The 19,793-nt window shown below is 36.6% G+C and overlaps 1 protein-coding gene across 1 annotated transcript in view; it reads left to right on the forward strand.

Moving 5' to 3' along the window:
• The first annotated feature begins 1,112 nt into the window (after positions 1–1,112).
• CMC1 (C-X9-C motif containing 1) overlaps positions 1,113–19,793 on the forward strand; it is a 71,213-nt gene continuing 52,532 nt past the window's right edge. The window contains exon 1 of the mRNA XM_063113776.1: positions 1,113–1,312. Within this exon, the coding sequence (XP_062969846.1) occupies positions 1,294–1,312 (19 nt within the window). The 5' untranslated portion in view covers positions 1,113–1,293. The remainder of the gene's footprint in view (positions 1,313–19,793) is intronic.

A 19,793-nucleotide genomic window follows, 5' to 3' on the forward strand; every position in this document is an offset into this window, starting at 1 on the left:
CTTGGCACCTCAACCTACAGTTGTAATAAAGGCCGTTAGGCCCAAATAGGCCTTTAAACGGAAGACCTGCTGAGCAGAGACCCACTTTCCCAGCCCCGCTCAACTGCATCAGCTTTTCTGCCAGCTGACCAGGCGGAAGCAGCAGCAGGGGAGGAGAGAATGCAGGTAGGTGGGGAGGGGATCATTCTGAAAGCCCTAAATCCCTCACAGGGAAGAAGCAGCTGCTCCTAGTTTTTCTAAACATCTGTCCCATCTGTCCCTGGCCGCACCTCACCCTTTGGAAGCTCGAGCTAGTTAAAACGAGAATTTGACAAGGAAGCACTTCTGAAGGCTGGTTGGTGAGTCAAAATGAATCAAAGTGCCACCCAGAACGGTTCTGCTATTCAGAAGGGTAGTTGGGGTCTTAAGAGAGGACAGCCATTACCGTCCTTCAGCTTTCTCATAAAACGTATGGCTTTAATTGACAGAGTTGGGATTTGTAACTGTATGCCCTGAAGATATTATTCCACAATACAGAGGTATCCCCAGCGCCCACAGTTTTAACCTCCGGGTGAGCTGATTTGGAGGAGAAATGATACTGGACACACTATATCACCTTTATAGTAGAACAAGCTGTGCTCATCTCGCGCGTGTGGCGTTTATCACATCTGACAGCACATCTGACTCTCCTGCCGACATTGTGCTCCTTGAGACTAGGGACCTTTTTTCTATTAACTTATTTTCTCCTAGTATTCAGAACTGTGTCGGGAACCTGGCAGGCAGGAAACAGACATTTATGAATGAATGAACCTTGAAAAAAAAAATGAACGGGATGATTAATTTGGTTCTCTGGAGGTGGGTATGTGGGAGGGACTCGGACTGTGACCCGGTCGCCAAAGGAGGAGCTGTCCCAAAGGCCTACAGGTTTGGCTCCGACCACGGAAGACCGCAAACCAGCGCCGTCGCCTCTCAGAGCCAGACCGCGCCTGAGACGATCCCGTCCCTAAGGCGCGCGCGCAGCCACGCCCCCTTCCCGGGTCATTCCCTCTGCGAAGTCGGTTCCATTCGAGAGTTACAGGATTAGGGGCGGAGCCAAGGGGGCGCAGGCACAATGAGAGGCGGAAGTAGGAACTTGGGGCGGAAGAGCGATAGGGGTCTGACCGTGTGTCACGAAGGGCGCTAAGCTCCTCCTCCTCTTCCACCAACCGCGGGAAGCTCCGGGGACCTCACTTGTAGCCGAGCCCAGCCCCTTCCCTCCGCTCCCCGCCCTCTGCCTCCGGAGCCGTCACGCGGGTACCTTCTCCGCCCGCCGAGATGGTGCTCGACCCCGCAGGTACGGGGGTGGCAAGCGGGGCTTGCTGAGGGGCCTCGGCCGGGATCTCGCGCTGCGGGCGAGCGGGCTGGAGGCTGGCCTGGGAAAAGTGCCAAGCTCTGAGGTTGCACCGCTTCCGCAAACGTGCCCCCACAACCCGGCCATTGCCTTAGGGTTTCTGGAGGGCCCCTTCTTCCCTCGGTTATAGGTCATCATCTTCCCGTTCGCTGGGGTTAGGGTTAGGTGAGGATCTTTGCATTTGTTGTCCAAACTCTCGTCCATTTGTGGTTTACATTTTCCTCCCTAACACGACTAGTCTCTTAATTGAAGTCTTTTTCGACCCTTTGGGGCACAGACTGTTTTAAACAATGACTGTTTTAAACAATGTTTTTTGCCCCAGAAAAATTTGGATATTTGGGCCGGTGCACAATTTTACATTTCTTTTTGGGAGTTCACGGACCCCAAGTTCATCTTTGTAGCCCAACTGGAAAACAACAGTTAAGAGCATCCATCACTGTGGCAAGAGTCAGGAATTTTTGGGAAAGGATCCCCAAAGTCGAATGTTATTAAAACTTTCATGCCTCCACCCACTTCCTTTCGCAGCAGTAGTTCCCCCCTCGAATTCCCCTCCTTACAGAACCTCGCCTGCGGTATCTTTGCTTTAGGCAATGTTGGGGTATAGATATAGAACTTCATTTTTGGAAAGAATGGTAATTGGTCTAATCCATTCCTTTTCATTTTATGAATACGAAAACTCAAAGCATTGGGAGGTGAAATAGTTTCAAACCTTTGGAGGTTCAGAAAGGGAAGACATTTTCGGCCCCTTGGAGCACAAAAAATATGTGTAGCACATAAATTGTATATTTATTATCAAGCTAAGTATTCTCAATTACCCAACAATGATCTGCGGCATGGTAGATTTTTTCATTTCCATTTTACAGATTAGGAAATTGAGGCTTAGAGAGGTTAAGTCACTAGTCCAAGCAAGTAGTGGTAAGATCAGGGAGTACTCTAATTTGAAGCACAAAGGAATTCCATAACACATAACGATCATACAATTTTGGGCTAGCCGATTGGATTAGACTTTATGAAGCAGGTAGCAATTGATATGGATTTTGAACGATAGATTTTTGGGTAGTTGGAGTTAAAGAGGTAGTGTCATGAGCAAAGGTATAGGTAGAAAAGTGCACTGTGTGATGTTTGGTTCCAGGGTGAATACCTTGATTAGGTTCCTAGGGGTAGAAGGGGTGTAAATGAGGGGTGGGTAAGGGAAGTTTCAGGTTGAGGCCCATATAATTCTGGTATTTATGAACTGGAAGTGACCTCCAAAGTAATCTCATACAGATGAGTGAACTGAGTCTCCAAGAGGTTAAAGGCTTCCATATGTCTATATTCTTGAATTTAGATAGATAAGGATATTTAGGAAAAAAAAAATTTTTTCATTCTTGCTGTTTCCACTTTCTTATCTTCCAGTTACTTTTAACCCACTCCAATCTTGTGATGTATCCAAGGCCACACAACTAATTGTTGGTAGGGCCAAGTGTAGATAGAACCAAGGTAATTTCATTTCTAGTGCATCGCTGTAGACCATGCTACCATTTGAGTATTTATTGATAAAACAAATACTTATTGAGTGCCCACTATATGCTATATATTATTCTAGACGCTGGGGAAACAGTAGCATATAGGACAAACACTATCCCTGCTCCCAGTAGAGTCTGCTTCCCTTAGAGGAAGGAAAATAAATAGCACCACCACCCACACACACACGCACACTTTTACAGATTGTGATAAACATAATGAAGAAAATAAGCAGTGTCATGTGATAGATGGTGAAGAGAAGACTAAAATGGTGTGTGAACAGCTCTATGAGGAAGTCATTTCAGTTGGAATCTGAGGGATGAGAGGGAGGCAGCCATGTGAAAAGCTAGGGAAAGAGCCTGATAGTCCAGTAGCAAATGCTTAAAATATTTGACTGGAATGAGGGCCGTGGAGGAGATCCATAAGGAAAGATGTTGGGAAAGTAGGCAGGAGCTAAATGCCTATATGCTGCAGGGGCCTGAATGCTATGATAATAAAGCATTTGGATTTTTTCTGATGCTATCTAAAGCCTTTGGAGGCTTTTAAAGAGAGCAGTGACTTAATATATTAAGTCTTCATTACCCTGGCTACAGTGGTAGCATCCATTTTAGAGGGGGTCAGGTCATGGGTGGAAGCAGGGAGACAGGTTGAGACAGGAGTAACAGTCCAGGCTAAATACATTTGTATATTGGCTTAAGATGGTATTAGAAAAGGTGGAAAGGAATATAAGGTATCAATATATGTTTTGGAGGAGGAATTGACATGACTGCTGTTGTAAGGGATAAGGGTGGTGAGAGAAAGTGGAGGAATTAAGGATATAATTCTGGGCTTTGTACTTCAACAACTGGGTGGATGGTGATGGTCCAGTCTAACAACATGAAGATTGTTTGAAACTTCTACAGAAGGTGAGATGGAAAAAATGGAAACTAAGAAGGTGGAGTCAACAAATAGAAAGATTTTTTCTAAATTGCCTTGTCTCTCTGAATCCCAGACTATAATATATTGAAGCTAGCTTTTTTTTTTTTTAACTTCATTTTTGTTTGGTTCATAAATTGAAGCTTAGGTTCACATTTTGATATTTTACTGCCCTTTTTCAGTCCACAATGATACGTGCCCATACTGAGTAGATGAGTAGATAGTTATGCCTGATTGTGGTTTATGCAGCAAAATCTGTTTTCCTATTGGTTTATATGGCATTTTTGAGATCTTAATACAAGTTTGATTTTCATTTGACAGCAACTTTTAGCTATGTAGAGTCTATTTTCCTCAATTAACTCTGAACCCAACATGTTATATACTTACTCTTACATGTACTTTTATTTAAACTATCTTCCTTTTCATTGATGTAGAGATAATAACAGCATTCTTTGTAGGCTTATCAGCCGTAATTATGTTCATTATTTTGAACACAGAGAAAAAGGCTGGAGAGAGTCCAAAACACCCAGGGAAAGTAGTTGTGGTGAGAATTAAACTTTAAAAAAAAACCAAAATGATGCCTGGGTTGCACTTCTGGATTTTCAGATTTAATTTTTGAGGATAGGGCCCAAGCCTCCAACATTGTAAAATATTCCTTAGGCAGTTCTAATGTGCAGAGTAGAGGAGATCCAGTGTTCTGAACTCTCTTTGGTTTTATTGACTTGTCCTTCAGCTTTGTTTTTTTTTGTCAGTCTAATTTTTTCCCTATTCCTAGAGGATATTCTCCCTACATTTTTTAACCATACTGAGACCTTTGACCTTATAGTAATGATTCAGAGATATACAGTATACTTTATTCTGTTACAATAGGACTTAAGTTAGTTATTCTTATTCCAAGTTGCAGCTTCTTCACCAATTTAGAGCTCTTTCTACAACAATTGTATATTTTAAAAATCCAGTCAAATTTAAGTGATTGAAAATTTTAAAAGTTTATTTCGAATGTATAGCCCATGATCACTTACAGAAACAATGTTAAAAGTAGTGCTTGTTAAAGTATAATGTTAATAAAAGCAAAATTATGACTCATGCAAATACAAAATGAATATGTGTTGAAGATTTTCTTCAACTCATTAATTAGGAAGGGAACCAGTAAGATGTAAAAATGAGTCCAAAAAGCATTTGAGAAGCTAGATACATAGCTAATATCATAGATTGCTGCCTTGTAAAAAAAAAAAAAACGGTTAATTTAACAGGGCCCAAAACTGTAATCTTTGTAGTTATGTTTCCACTGGTCTGAAATTATTTCTATCTCTACTTGACAAAATTCTAGAAATTAACCTCTGCCCTTAACAAGTTGTAAAATAGCTAAATAATTGAAAGTACTGAAAGAACACTTGGTGATTTCTTTGCTTATTCTCACGTTCCAGACAAATTTTCTGACAAGATTATATCCCCAGATGACAGCCCACAGGACCTAGGCCTGATAAATTTTATTTTTTATTTTTTCTACTAAGTAGAAGTGATTCCTTTTCCCTCTTCTTTTTTCCCCCCCCTACCTGTCCCCCATTTAGCAGGGAGGAGATTTTTCTTTCCTCTGTCAATTAGTGTGGATTCTTTATGCTTGCATGGTGGGGCAATGGCAGTCTAAGGGAAGATTCCTTAATCAAGTGTGTGTGTGTGTGTATGCTGTGTGTGTGTGTGTCCATCCCTTCATTGCTGTTTTCTTCCAGGAGTTTGCTAAGGGGAGGAAGATGAGACAGTGATAGGGCTCAGTGGGTGGAAAATAGGGTTTGGAATTTCATAACATTCCATGAGTAGGTTTTTCAGGTATATGTGTCTTGGGAGGATGTCATTATGACCCCTCTTGGAATATTTGGATTGCAGTTTTATATTTCTGGAGTATTTTCTTAGACAAATTATTTTGCTAGTTCAGAACTGAAAAAAAAAAAAAAGCTGTTTAACTTCTACGTTTTGTGTATTTCTAAACTAAAAGTATGTTTGCCATAGGAAATACATTGTTTTGTCTCACTAGGTTGATTTAACAGCCCTCTGATGGGGTGCTCTGTGAAATTTGAAAAACACTGGTTGAAGCAAATAGCATGAGAAAGAAGAATTGAGTTCAAAGAGGAGTGTGTGCCATGGCAGTAGAGGTGTTTTAGTTGCGAATCATGAAATTTCCTGTAAATCATTTCAAGAAGTTTGAATTTTATCCTAAGAACAGTGGGAAGACACTGCCAGGTTTTTAGGTAAGGAAGTGACAAATAGAACTTTCCTTATTTTGTGCTGATCTGACTTTTGATTAGGTCGAGCCATTCTCAGCCAAGTACTGCATAAGCGGTGATGTGTCTTTCTCAGTATATCATATCTGGAGGCACGTGGTATGTCTCTCTCTCACAGGTGATTTTAATTTTGATCAGTCAAGGTTTTGCCCCATTTCTTGGCTGTTTTCTCCCTCTCTTGCAATTAATAAGTAATCTCTGTGAAGGCCATTTTAAACCATGTATTTAACCACTCATCAAAAATTTTCCTTTGGATTAGCATCCATTGATGATTTTGGTTTGTTTCCTATGATAGTTGCAAAATGATGATTTTCTACCTCCAGCACTCCCTCCACATTTACTAGATAGTTGTTGACATTTTGCTGTAAGCAAAATGCTTTGCTTTCTTTTCATTTATTTATGGATTTATTATTGATATTACTGATAAGGACTCACGAAATCCTATTTTTTTCAATGATTTATACTTTATTACTGTACATAATTATTTTTGTGCATAAATTTTCCCAGATTTGGCCAGTGAGAGTTCCTTCAATCTAGCTTCTGGATTCTTTTGATATACTCCCATCATTTTTTGAGCATTTCTGATTTTTTTCTCAGGCAAGGTATCACTGGCCTATCCAAAGAATTAGTTATTTCTCTGAGAAGCCCTGGTTACTTTTATTTGGGCATGGTATTAGAGAACAAGATCTGGTCACTAAGTGGTCTGTGTACCACTTGCATGTTTTACATGCAAGAGATTTATTAGTGGAAGCCATTAGGAAAAAAACCTGTAGGAGAGGGAAAGGGAAGAAGCTGAGCAAAGATGTGGTTTCAAGGAAGGCTAGTCTCAGACTGATCATCTCTGGTGCACCACGAAGTATAAAATTTGTCCTGTCTTGGAGGCAAGGGAGCTGGGCTTTTGTGCCATGTGTCAGTCATTTGTTACTGTAGGAGTGGAGAGAACAGCAGCAGCAGCAAGGAAAACTGCAAAGGGCTACCCTGCCAACAGCAATCATGGGAAGGTTATAGAGGTGAATGCTCCAACGTTCTCTGCTATGGGAAGGATACCAGATCTATCCTAAAAATAATTTATCTGAATCTGTTAGGTATCTTAGTTTGGATAGTTAGAGTTCAGATAGTGATAGGTCAGATGCATACACACAGGTATGTTTACTGCATCCAATAAAATATTACAGGGTTGTGGTTAAAAAACGTTCAAATAACATTGGCCTAAGATATACCTAAGGTAGGCCAAACTGTATTTTTTTTACTTTAGGCAATTGTACATTCTGTTCCTTCCCTCTGGAATTTTTCCTCTCTTCTTCATCCCCAAATCTAATTCTTGTTTATTCTTCATACCTCACTTTAAAGTCCATTTTATAGAAGGCTTTCCCTGATTGTTGCCACCCCCCAGTCTTTCAAAAAATAGTTTTTTTAGTACTTAGGATTTTTTAAAAGCCCACCAAAATATCACATACCCTGTATAGAGTTTCTTTCATTCTAGATCTGAAGTCTTTTCCTTGAGCAATAAAGTGAAACAAATGTGATTTATTTATGTGTAACAAGTAATTTGAGAGATGAAGAAAAATATGATTTGGAGAATGGGAGTATTCTACTTGTGTAATAAACAGTAAATATTTTTCATTTACCTTTTTAAGTTTGTTAGAGACTGGATGACTAGAAAGGATAGGATGTTAATTTCACCTGGCCAGTAGGAGATTGCCCATCAATCCCTAGGGAGGCGCAGTGCATTGTTGTAGAATCAACACCCAATTTGGGTGTTAGTTGGACCGACTTCTTGTTTCAGACTTTGCCATTAACCTGTTCTTACTGGCATAATGTGGGGTTTAAAGATAATAGGTATGGAGAGAGATATATCACATAACTGCTAAGATTTCTTTGAGCCTTTAATTACATCTATGATTTTGAATATGTGTTGTTGGTCTTGAGGGGTTCTTTACTAAGCAAAGAAAGTTCACCACAGAAAAGAATAACTTCAAGTTTGTTTCCTTGACTGCATTAGTATCATTATTTTTGTTTAGGAGAGTTAATAGCATATTTGTAGAAAACTCTGTGTTTACAGATGTCAAAAATATGAGAAATATTACCTTGTATTTGGTATAAGTGGACCAAACAAAATTGTGGCCAAATAAGAACATTGATACCCAAATTAACCTTCTCCCCCACAATCTCCTATTATGTTTTTACATTTTTAAGTAAGAAGATTAAGGGGAATTTTTTTAAGAGCATGGTGTTTATTATCTTTCATTGTATTTTTGCTAAAGTACTGTTATTGGGAAATCTTTACAGATCAAAGGATATGTTAATTATCTAAACCTGATTAATTGGAATGTAGACTTTCAAATGTTTATGCTGCGGAATAAGGAAGCTTGCTCATCTTACTTATTATTGCAAATACAATCCCTAGCATGGTGATTGGTACATAGTAGGTGCCTAATAAATATTTGTTAACAGAGTAAGTATCTGTGACTGTCCTATATTGAAACTCTTAAATATATGTGTCATTTGTTAAACAGTTAAACAGTTTTATTATATATTTACCATATGCTAGGCATTAGAGAGAATTACACTGATGAATTAGACATGGTCTCTAACCTCATTAAACTTAACTGTTTCATGTAGTAGCTCTTAATCTTGCTGCATATTAGAATTATTTTGGGGAGCGTTTACAAATATTAATGCCTGGGTTTTACCCCTGTGTTTCTGATTTAACTTGCCTAGGGATGGGGTCCATGCATCAGAGTTTTGTAAAGCCCTCTCTGGTGGTTCTTAGGTACAGCCAGGATTGAGAAATTTTTTTTTTTTTTTTTTTTTTTTGTCGTTTTTTTTTTTTCGTGACCGGCACTCAGCCAGTGAGTGCACCAGTCATTCCTATATAGGATCCGAACCCGCGGCGTTGCCGCGCTCCCAGCGCAGCACTCTACTGAGTGCGCCACGGGCTCGGCCCTTAAGGATTGAGAAATTTTGATGCCGAAATCTTACTCTGCTTGGGCTGCCATAACAAAATACCATAGACTGGGTGAGCCATACAACGTAGACTGTGTGGCTTAAACACCAAAAGTTAATTTTCTTACTGTTCTGGAGGGTAGGAAGTCTAACACAAAGGTGCCAACTGATTTGGTTGCTTGTGAGGACTTTTTTCCTGGCTTGCAGATGGGTGCCTTCTCACTGTATCCTCACATGGTGGAGAGAGAGAGAGAGATTGATCTCTACCTCTTATAAGGCCACCAGTCCTATTGGATTAGGGCCCCATCGTTATGACCTTGTTTAACCTTAATTACTTCCTTGAATCACTGTCTTCAAATATAGTCACTTTGGGTATTAGGGCTTCAGCATATGAATTTGGTGGTGGTGGTGGGATAACACAATTCAATTCATAGCATACACTATTCTGGCGAGAGAAGATTGCATATATGGTGTGATATGATGTGATAAAAGACCAGATGTGATTAGAGCAATAGAATTGGTGCAGGCAAAATCTTGGGGTTAGAGAAAGGAGAAATCACTTTCGGGTGCTGGGGATTAGGAAGAACCTTGATATGCAGAAATGTTAAGTTGGATTTTAAATAGGTAAACTTTGATAACAAAAAATTCGAGGTAGAAGATGGAAAAATAAAGACAGAGATTGAATTAGAGTTTGACTTTACCAGTTATTTGCTGGGTAATACTGCAAGATTGCTTTGAGTTCTGTGAGTCTCAGTTTCTTCATATCTGCTTCTAAATGAGATGATGTTCGTAAAACAATTACTTCCACCATTTCTTTCTTCCTTCTGCATATATTTATTGTGCTCCTTCTGTGTACTATGTAAATGTAAGCTGATTTTTCAGGTAACGAGGAAAACATAACCACCAGTATGGCAAAGTGAAGATTTAAATTGTAGAAAATTTAAGTTGAAATTAAGATACTGGTGGGACTTGGAAATTACCAGTAAATAGTTGGAAATGTGGGCAGAGTAAAGTTGGAGATGGAGATGAACATTGAGAATTCAGCATCATAAACACCGTCTTTAAAGATAGAACCATGTAGGATTGCCACAAGAGGAATAAGAGCAGGTATTACCTTGGAAGTGTTTCTACTTTTTCTAGTGTTATTGCTATTGTTCAAGATATTTTTGAGACTCCTTTAACATTTCCCTTCAGACTCTACAGTACTTTAATCTTAATATCCTCATTTTGGTGAATTTTTGTTCTGACAGTGAACTTGCTACCCAACCCTTCCTCCCCCGTACTCCCCAAGTTGTATTATAGAGCTGGTTTTTGTGTTTACTCGGACTGGCTCTGAAGGCCATACCAAGACAGATGATGTGATTTGAGCAAAGCCTGAAATCTTTGAAATAAGTGAATAACCTCTCAATATAAAAATAATTTCCTCACCCCATTATCGAAGTAGTACATGTTCTTTACAGAAATTTTATGAAATATTATAAGATGAAATAGAAGAACAGTTAGAGAAAGGGTAGACAAAGGCATTGAGGAACATTTACAGAGTTGAGAATATTCTACTGTGTTCTAGAGGTATATGCAAGGAGAAATAAATCAGGCAGTATATTGCTAAGAAGGCCACAGGTATGTTATCATTTATTACTTTCTCAAATATTTTCTTCTGTCCCCCCATAACACTGCTGATTTTCTACTAGATATCAATGAGAAATTGTGCTGTAGGAAAAGATAGTCTTGAAGTTTTACCAAATAAAGTATGTGTGAAACTTGTTTATTAATGGAATTATGGCCACAATGGAGATTGCAGCACGTTTCTAAAATTGGCATGTTTTATTGCATAAGTTGATTTCCTGCTTTGGTATACTTTTAGGTTTGTTGTCCCTTTCTAACCTCATCTTGGTTAAAGCATTGTGGGTGGAAGAGGAAGTTTTCACACCTAGCAATCTGCAGAATCTGAGGTCCGAGAAATGGGTGATGTTGGGAAATGGGCACATCTAGTGTAAACGAGGTGGTTATTAACAGTGAAAGCTGATAGGACAAAGTAGTTCAAATGAAGCAGATTATTGTGGGATATAGGTGGTAGTTGACCTAGAAGCTAAGCAGAAATAGACACATCTACCTCACTGATATACTTTCTGAATTTTCTAAGAGTTTGAGCTCATAAAAAACTATATTGCTACTGATTGACCTAATATTTGATGTTTACTTTTTTCAAAGGTATTTTTCAGCCAACTGACGTATTGCTCCTCTTGCTATTTTTTTTTCCTTAAGTAACTGTTTCCATGGTAGGAATCAGAATCAGAATTCCTGATTTTACTTTCTGATCAAAAAATGAGAGCTGTGAAGTTCTCATTTACTTTCTGATCAAAAAATGAGAACTGTGAAGTTTTGAATTTTGCTTGTTCAGAATGATGCATCTGAAACAGTCTTATTGTCTAAGGGTTGTTTATGCTTTACCATAACTGTGGAAGCTCACTTAACCTTATTTGCTGAAGTTCCCTTAAATAGGCTACCGCCCCATGTGCATGGTGGTGTGGCAAATTTGGGACCTGGGTTATATAATCTTGGCATTACAACTTTATCAGAGGCTTGGGTCATTTTACCTCTGTGAGCCTCTACATTTTTATCTGCAAAATGGAATCAAAATACTTACCTGAGAGGGCTGTTATATGAAGAGTATACAAGTACAGCATTCATTGCCCTCATCTCCTAGTTCCACAGCCAGAGGCAGGATTATTGGAGGGAAAAAATCTCTCGTGTTATTGATTTCTCTTTTTTATTTTTGTTTTGTCAGTTCAAGTAAGGCTTGAAGAGAAGAAAGTGAAAGGAACATCGAGCTTCACTATATTAATTTTCTCAGCCTAAGACCACTCCCCACATCCTCAGTTTGCATTATCATTATAGCAAGAAGGTATGAACAAGCTGGCAAGAACATGAAAATCTGATTATGAGCATTCATGTCTTTGTCTTGTTGAGAACTAAATGGAGTCACGCAGCTTCCTGTTGTAAAGCCCTTAGTGAGAGCTAACAATTGAGAACTCTGGTCTCATTGTATTGTACATGATGCCGTCTGCCTGGGGCGCTTCCTTTTGAGGCTCTTGATAACTGGTAAAGAAAAGGGACCTATAAAGATAAAAACTGTTACTAATAAGAACACTGGCAGATTTATTACAAGCATTTTCTTTCCTTTTCTTTTTTTTTTTTTCTGCAGAGTGTACAGTAGCACCGAAATGTCTTCAGGAGGAAATAAGTGTAACTTGGAAGTTTAAAAAGAAAAAAAGGTGGCATTACCTAAATAAAAAATCAAATTAGTTATTAAATCAGAATATTTTTGTTATTGAAAAGGCATACCTTTCCCTTCATATATCACATTCCTTCCTATGAAAGATTCTGTAATATTCTTATTTGTTTCACTGTTATCTTTGTGGATTCATAGCAAGTGCTGTTGTCAGTAGCCTTATAATCTAGTACTGCCATATTGCAAGAACACATGAGCCCCAAAGCAAAATCCAAGCTAACAAAGTCAGCCAGTGAAAAAGGTGAAAATTGACTTTCAGGTGATGATAGAATGTTGAGAAGTTAGAGCTTTGGAAATTTTCCCTGGTGGTGATATCCTGATTCTTTCTCTCAGTATAAATTCCTGTGACTGTATAGTAGCAAACTTTCAAAATTTGATTTTTTTCTTTTTTGCAGGCTCTTATGCAAATGTATGACATATATGCACCACATTGACATTAAGGGAATCATTTTGTAATTTTATGAATAAAAGGTGCCCTTTCTATAATATTTATAGTATTGAAAATAGTTTTAAAATATGCATTAAATTCTAATTAATAGTTGATATTTATTGGTTGGTATGCTACCAAATGGGAAAATCTTTAGCAGAATTTATATATTTTTAACATTGCATTTTAAAATTAACACCGAGTTTAGAAAGTCAAAATCTATATTTACGCAATTCTAGAATTGTTCCTTTGCCTTAAGGAGGTTTTAGAAGAATGATCAGAAGGCATTCTTGCAAGCCATTTTAAAAATGTGTTTGATAGGAATACTGTAAGAATTCATAGTGTAAGTAAATTTCTATTATAATTTTTGGAAAAATGGTTCATAATCACAAAGCTGTGTCAGTATTCAAGGAACTGGTCCAAAAGAATAGTGCTTTATTTATCTAAGACCACTGCAAGACTTAAAAAGCAAGCAGTAGATTCATCAGGACACATATATAGATTGTATAATTAAAACTATATAAGTGAAAGGAAGAGGTACCATTTTGAAATTGGTTTTGTAAAATAGATCAGTATATCACAATATTCTAATCTGTCCAGTAATTACATTGTTACTTATTGATGCCTAATTATGATTTATGCTGTAGACAAGGAGAAAAGGAATGTGTGGAGATGGTTCTAGGTTTATTATTTTCTTTTCAGGCAGACATCAGCTTTCCACTGTACAAGATGTCTCACAGGCACTTCAAATTCAACATGTCCCTGACCCAATTCGTCTCTTACCTGGTCTTTCTTTTGTATTGCCTGTTTCAGTGAGTGGTAACGTCATTTCACTTAGAGCCAGAAAACTGGGAGCTCTCCTTGAATCATCCCCTTCTTCAATCAGTCCCTGCCAATCTTGTAGGGCCTCCCTCCAAACCTGCCCTTTCCTCTTCATCCATACTTCCAGTTCCTTCTATAAGCTTTTTCTTGTCTTTTGGCAGCTTCTGCAAAGCAAAGGAAAAAGAGAAGGCATAAATAGAGTTTAGCCAAGTATGTCCTGTGCGTCGAATCTGGTAAGGCCCGCAAGCTGAGAAATTATACATGACAGAGATGGTGTGGAGCCTGCAGAGCTTAAAATATTTATACTCTGGTGCTTAACAAAAACCTCTGACATAGGCAGCGAAAACTGAGATATAACTATAGGTGTGGTAGAGAGGAAAATTCATGTGAACATCTCATATCATTATTTTGAAAATTTAGATAAAATGTATAGTGCCTTCAAGAAATACAAACTTATTAAAACTGCAATTGTCTCAAGAAAAGTAAGAGCACTTACAAAATTGAATCACTAGTTAAAACTCTATGTGTCTTGTGTGTGGGCCCTGATAGGTAAGTGTGTCAGAGTTCCACCAGAGAAATAATCATTAGGAGATAAATACACACACAAACACACACACACAGTTACTTCAAAAAGTTTGCGGAAAAGTGGAATTAAAAGATAATAACCTTTTCATGAAATTTTCAAAGACCCCTCTTTATATATAGGTGGGTACTTCAGAAAGGTCGTGGAAAGATTCATATTATCTTGTAATTCCATTTTTCTCATGAACTTTTTGAAGTACACTTATATATGTAAAGAGATATATTGTGAGAGATTTATTGCGAAAAATTGGCTGATATGTTTCTGGGGGCTAGTTGGGCAAGTCTGAAAAACGCAAGGCAGGGCAGGCTATCAGGAAGGACAGTATTGGAACTCTTGTTCGTGAGCCCAACCTGCAATCAGCAGGTGGAATTCTTCAGGAAAAGCTCAGTTCTGATCTTTAAGGCCTTTCAGCTGATTGAATCAGGCCCACCCAGATCATCTCAGATAATCCCTTTTATGTAGCTGAAAATACTTTCATAGCAACACCCGGATTAATGTTTGCTTGAGTTACTGGAGACTGTAGCCTAGCCAGGTTTGCCCATAAAACTGATCATTGTAGGTGGTTTCTACCAAACTTTTACAGAAGTGGTAATAATCTTTATTTTATAGAGTCTTCTGGGGAATATAAAGGGAGAGAAAGATCCCTATTTTATTGTTTAAATAATGTAACTTGATGCCAAAGCAATGCAAAGATAAGAGAGGAAGTCATAGGCAAATTTCAACATGAAGATAACTGGAATAATTGTAAACAAAATTTGAGCATCCAAGACAGGGTTCCTGCTAGTTACTACTCACCACTTCTTTAAAGGACATAGCCAGTAAGAATTGAAAAGGACGATGTAAAACTGTCCCTTTGATCATCTACATAGAAATTGGAAGAGAATCTGTTGTCAAATTAAAATTAGTGAGAAAGTTCAGTAAGGTTGTGTTGGTTTTAAGGACAATATAAAAATAATCAATTGAGCCTGTACATTAGCAATAAATAATTGCAACATGTTATTTAGGAAAAAGATACCTTTACCAATAGAAATAAATTTAATAAAAGATGAACAGTATTGTTAAGGAGGTTATACTTTTTGTTTACTTAATTATCTAATTTCTAATAGTTGTGTGTTAAAATCTCTCACTGTGATTGCAAATTTGTGTCTTTTTTTAAGCTGAGCTATTTTAAATTGAGGTCAAACGTACAGTGAAATTTACTGATCTTCAGTGAGTTTTCATAAGTACAACCCAATCAAGTACCCTTTTCAACTCCCATAGACAACTACTGTTCTAATTTTTATCACCATGGGTATATTTTGCATGGTCTTGAATCAGGTGTTAAATGTACTCTTGTGTCTGGGGCTTCTTTTGCTCAGCAAATGTTTTTAAGATTCACCCATGTTGAGTGTATCAGTAGTATCTCTGGTAGTATTATATCAATAGTATCATTCTTTTTTATTGCTGAGTAGTTTTGGAGTATTGCTGAATAATGCCTCTATAAACAGACTTGTACAAGTTGTTTTCTGGACATATATTTTCATTTTTCTTGGTTATGAACACCTAGGAATGGAACATAGATTGGATATATTTAACTTTATAATTCCACAAGCAGTTTTCCAATAAAATTTATTGTTTTACACTCCTACCAGCAGTATATGAAAGTTCCAGTTGCTCCACATTCTTTCCAACATTTGGGGTTGTTAGTGTTTTTAATTTTAGTCATTCTAATGGGTGTGAAATGTTATGGTGGGTTTCATTTGCATTTCCTTAATGAGTAATGATTTTGAGCACTTTTTCCTATACCTATCTACAGTTTGTGTATCTTTCCCATTTTTTATTGGGTTGTTTGCATTTTTGTTATTGATATGTAGGACTTCTCTGTATATTGTGGACTCAAGTCCTTTGTTTATATATAGAGAGAGAGAGACAGACAGACAGACAGACAGGACAGACAGACACAGAGAGTGAACTTTTTCTCCTGATTTGTGGCTTGCCTTTTAATTTTTCAAATGGTGACTTCTAGTGAATAACAAGATATTGTATTTAGTGATGTCCAATTTATAATTTTTTCTTTTGTTTAGTGCCTTGTGTCCTCTTTAAGAAATCTTTGCCTGCTTCAGGGATTTAAAATATTTTTGTTTAATGGTTTTATTTTTACATTTAAGTTTATAATCCGTGGCAAATTAATTTTTGTGGTTACTATGAAGTAGGGGGTCAAAGGGTTCAGGTTGGTTTTTTTTTTCATATTTATATAGTTGTACGGCCACCATTTGTTAAAAATACTTTTATTTCTTCATTGACTAGTGCCTTGGTGCATTTGTCAAAATAAATTGATCATATATATATGAAGTATTTCTGGACTCTATTTTGTTTACATGCATTTTTTTTTTTTTTGGTCTATAGTTATAGGACATTTTATCATATGTGAAGATCTGAGTAACCAGGACCACAATCATAATACAGAGCTGTTTTATCACCACAATGAAAATCCTACATGTTACCCCCCTAACAGCTGCACCCTTTTCCCATCTATAACTTATGGCAACCAAGATTTGTTTTCCATCACTATGATTTTGGCACTTCAAGAATGTCATGTAAATAGAATCACACAATATGTACCCTTTGAGATTATTTTTTCTTTATTCACCATGATGCCCTTGAGATCCATCCAAGTCGTCGTTGTGTATAAAAAGTTCATTCTATTTTATTGCTGAGTAATATTCCATTGTCTGGATGAACATTGTTTATTCATTTACCTGTTGAAGGAGTTTGGGATTATTTCCAGGTTTTGGCTGTTACAAATAAAGTTGCAGTTAACATTTGTGTACAGGTTTTTGTGTAAACACAAGTTTTCATTTCTGAAGAGTGTGGTGGGTCATATGTTAAGTCTATGTTTAACTTTATAAGTTACTGCTCAATTGTCTTCCAAAGTGGCTGTACCTTTTTATGTTTATACCAGCAATGTATGAGAGATCCAGTTGCTCCATGTCCTTGTCAGCATTTGGTATTATCATATTTTTTAATTTTATATATCTTAATAGGTTTTTGGTGGTATCTATTTGTAGTTTTAATTTGCATTCCCTAGTAGCTAATGATGTTCAGCATCTCTTCATATGCCTATTTGCCTTCTGTATATCATCTTTGGTGTAGTGTCTGCTCACGTCATTTGCCCATTTCCAATTGGATTGTTGTTTTCTTACTGTTGAGGTTAAAGAATTTTTCATATACTCTCAGTACAAGTTCTCTGTCAGATATGAGATTTGCAAATAATTTTTCTCCATCTGTGGCTCGTCTTTTATCTTCTAATAAATTAGGGGTTTTCGTGGAACAGAGGTTTGTAATTTTGATGAAGTCTAATTTATCGGTTTCTTTTATAGATTATGTATTTGGTGTCATGTATAAGAACTTTTTGCCTAACTCAGGGTCATGAAGATTTTCTCCTATAATTTCTTCTAGAAGTTTTTTCCTTTAACTTTTTATTTTGAAGTGATTATAGACTCACATGAAATTGCAAAAAGTACTGTATAGAATCTTATGTACCCTTTGCAAAGCTTCTCCAGTAGTGGCATCTTATATAACTGTAGTACAAGATCAAGTGCAGGTACAATACTGTTAAGTAGGTTATAGACCTTTTCAGTTTTCACCAGTTTTTACATGCTCTTATATGTGTATTTATATAGTTCTATGCAATTTTATTCCATGTTCATGTTCTTATAAGGAAAGTGTTTAGTGTTTTACCATTAAGTATGATGTTAGCTATAGGGTTTTTGCAGATGCTTATCCTTACATGAAAGAATTTCACTTTTATTACTAGTTTACTAAGAGTCTCTGTATCAATTGATATGATTGTATGGTTTTTCTTTTTTAGACTGTTAATATGATGGATTATATTGATTAAAATTTCAAATAGTGAACCAGCCTTGCATCCCTAGAATAAACCCAGCTTGGTTGTGGTATGTTTTTCTTTCATATATTGCTGGGTTTGATTTGCTAATATTTTGTTGAAGATTTTTGCATCTGTTTCTGAGATATATTGGTCTGTGTGTGTGTGTTTTGTAAATACTCTCTTTGCTTTTGGTAAAAGGATAATGCTGACCTCATTAAATATATTGGAAAGAGAATTTAGTATTGATGTTATTTATTTTTTAAATATTTCATAGAACATGCTAATGAAGCCATTAGGGCCAGTTTTATTAATTTTTTTTTCCCCTAAAAACCGGCTTCAGTCTTATTGATTATCTCATTTCTTTTTCTGTTGTCAATTTTATTGATTTCTGTTCTTTATTATTTTCTTATTTTCCTTACTAAAGCTTCATTTTGTCCTTTTTCTAGTTTTGTTGGGTAGAAGCTTAGATCATTGGTTTGAGACTTTATTTCTGCTATGAGCATTTATTACTATAAATTTCCCTATGAGAACTACTTTAGCTTTGTCTTATGAATTTCAGTATGTTGTATTTTCATTTTCATTAAGGTCAATGAATGTATTCTTTTATTTCCTTTGATACTTCCTCTCTGACCTGTGGATTATTTAGAAATATGCTGTTTAATTTCAAAGTGTTAGATTTTCCTATTATCATGTTGTTATTGATTTCTAGTTGATATTATTATAGTCAGAGAAAATACTTTGCTTTCAGTTTTTTAGTATTCCCTTTGATTTATCTATATTGTTTTTGAGTTTATCTTTTAGATTTTTGAGTGGTTGCTCTAGAAATTACAATATGCATGCATGGTTTATCAGTAAGTCTACTAGCATCAACATTTTATCATTCAAGTGGAATGCAGATATCTTAGCACCACCAGAATTGCTTTACCCCCTTCTCTTTATGATCTAGTTATCTTTAATGTCACCTCCACATACATTGAGAATGCGGTAATTTTTGCTTCTGTCAAAAACAATTTTAAAAACTCAAAAGAATAGTTTACTACATTTACCCTTTCTGTTTTTTCTTCCTTCCTCTTGTTCTAAGTTTCCTTTAATTATCATTTTCTTCATCTCTGAATAACTTTTCATACTGGATAATTTCTATTAAATCATCTTCTAGTTCTCTGACTTTTTCATATGTCATCTCCATTTGATTTTTGTATAGTGATCTTGTATCTGCCAACCTTACTAAAAGCACTTATTAGTGCTAGTATCTTTTTTGTAGACTCCATCCAGTTTTCTATATAGGTGATCATGTTGTCATTGAATAACTACAGTTTTATTTCTTCCCTTCCAATCTGGATGCCTTTTATTTATTCTTCTTGCTTTATTACATTGGCTAGAACATCCAGTATAATGCTGAACAGAAGTGGTGAGAACAGACTTCTTTATCTTGTTCCCTACCTTAGGGGGAAAATATTTAGTATTTTACCGTTAAGTATGCTTTTAGCTGTGGGTTTTTTTCTGTTGATGTGATTTATTATGTTAAGGAAGTTTCCTTCCATTACTGCTTTACTGAGAGTTTTTATTCAAGATGGATTTTGGATTTTTGTTGGATTTGTGTCTATTGTGATAAAAATGGTTTTACTTTTTTGTTTTTTATGAATTACACTAACTGTTTTGAATGTTAAGTGAAGCTTGCAATCCTGGGATAAATACCACTCGGTCATGAAGTACTATCTTTTTGTGTATTACTGGATTCAATCTGCTAATCTTTTGTTAAGATTTTTACATCTATATTCATGAGGGATGT

Source organism: Cynocephalus volans, chromosome 11 (assembly GCF_027409185.1).
Source record: "Cynocephalus volans isolate mCynVol1 chromosome 11, mCynVol1.pri, whole genome shotgun sequence".
NCBI classification, from domain to species: Eukaryota; Metazoa; Chordata; class Mammalia; order Dermoptera; family Cynocephalidae; genus Cynocephalus; species Cynocephalus volans.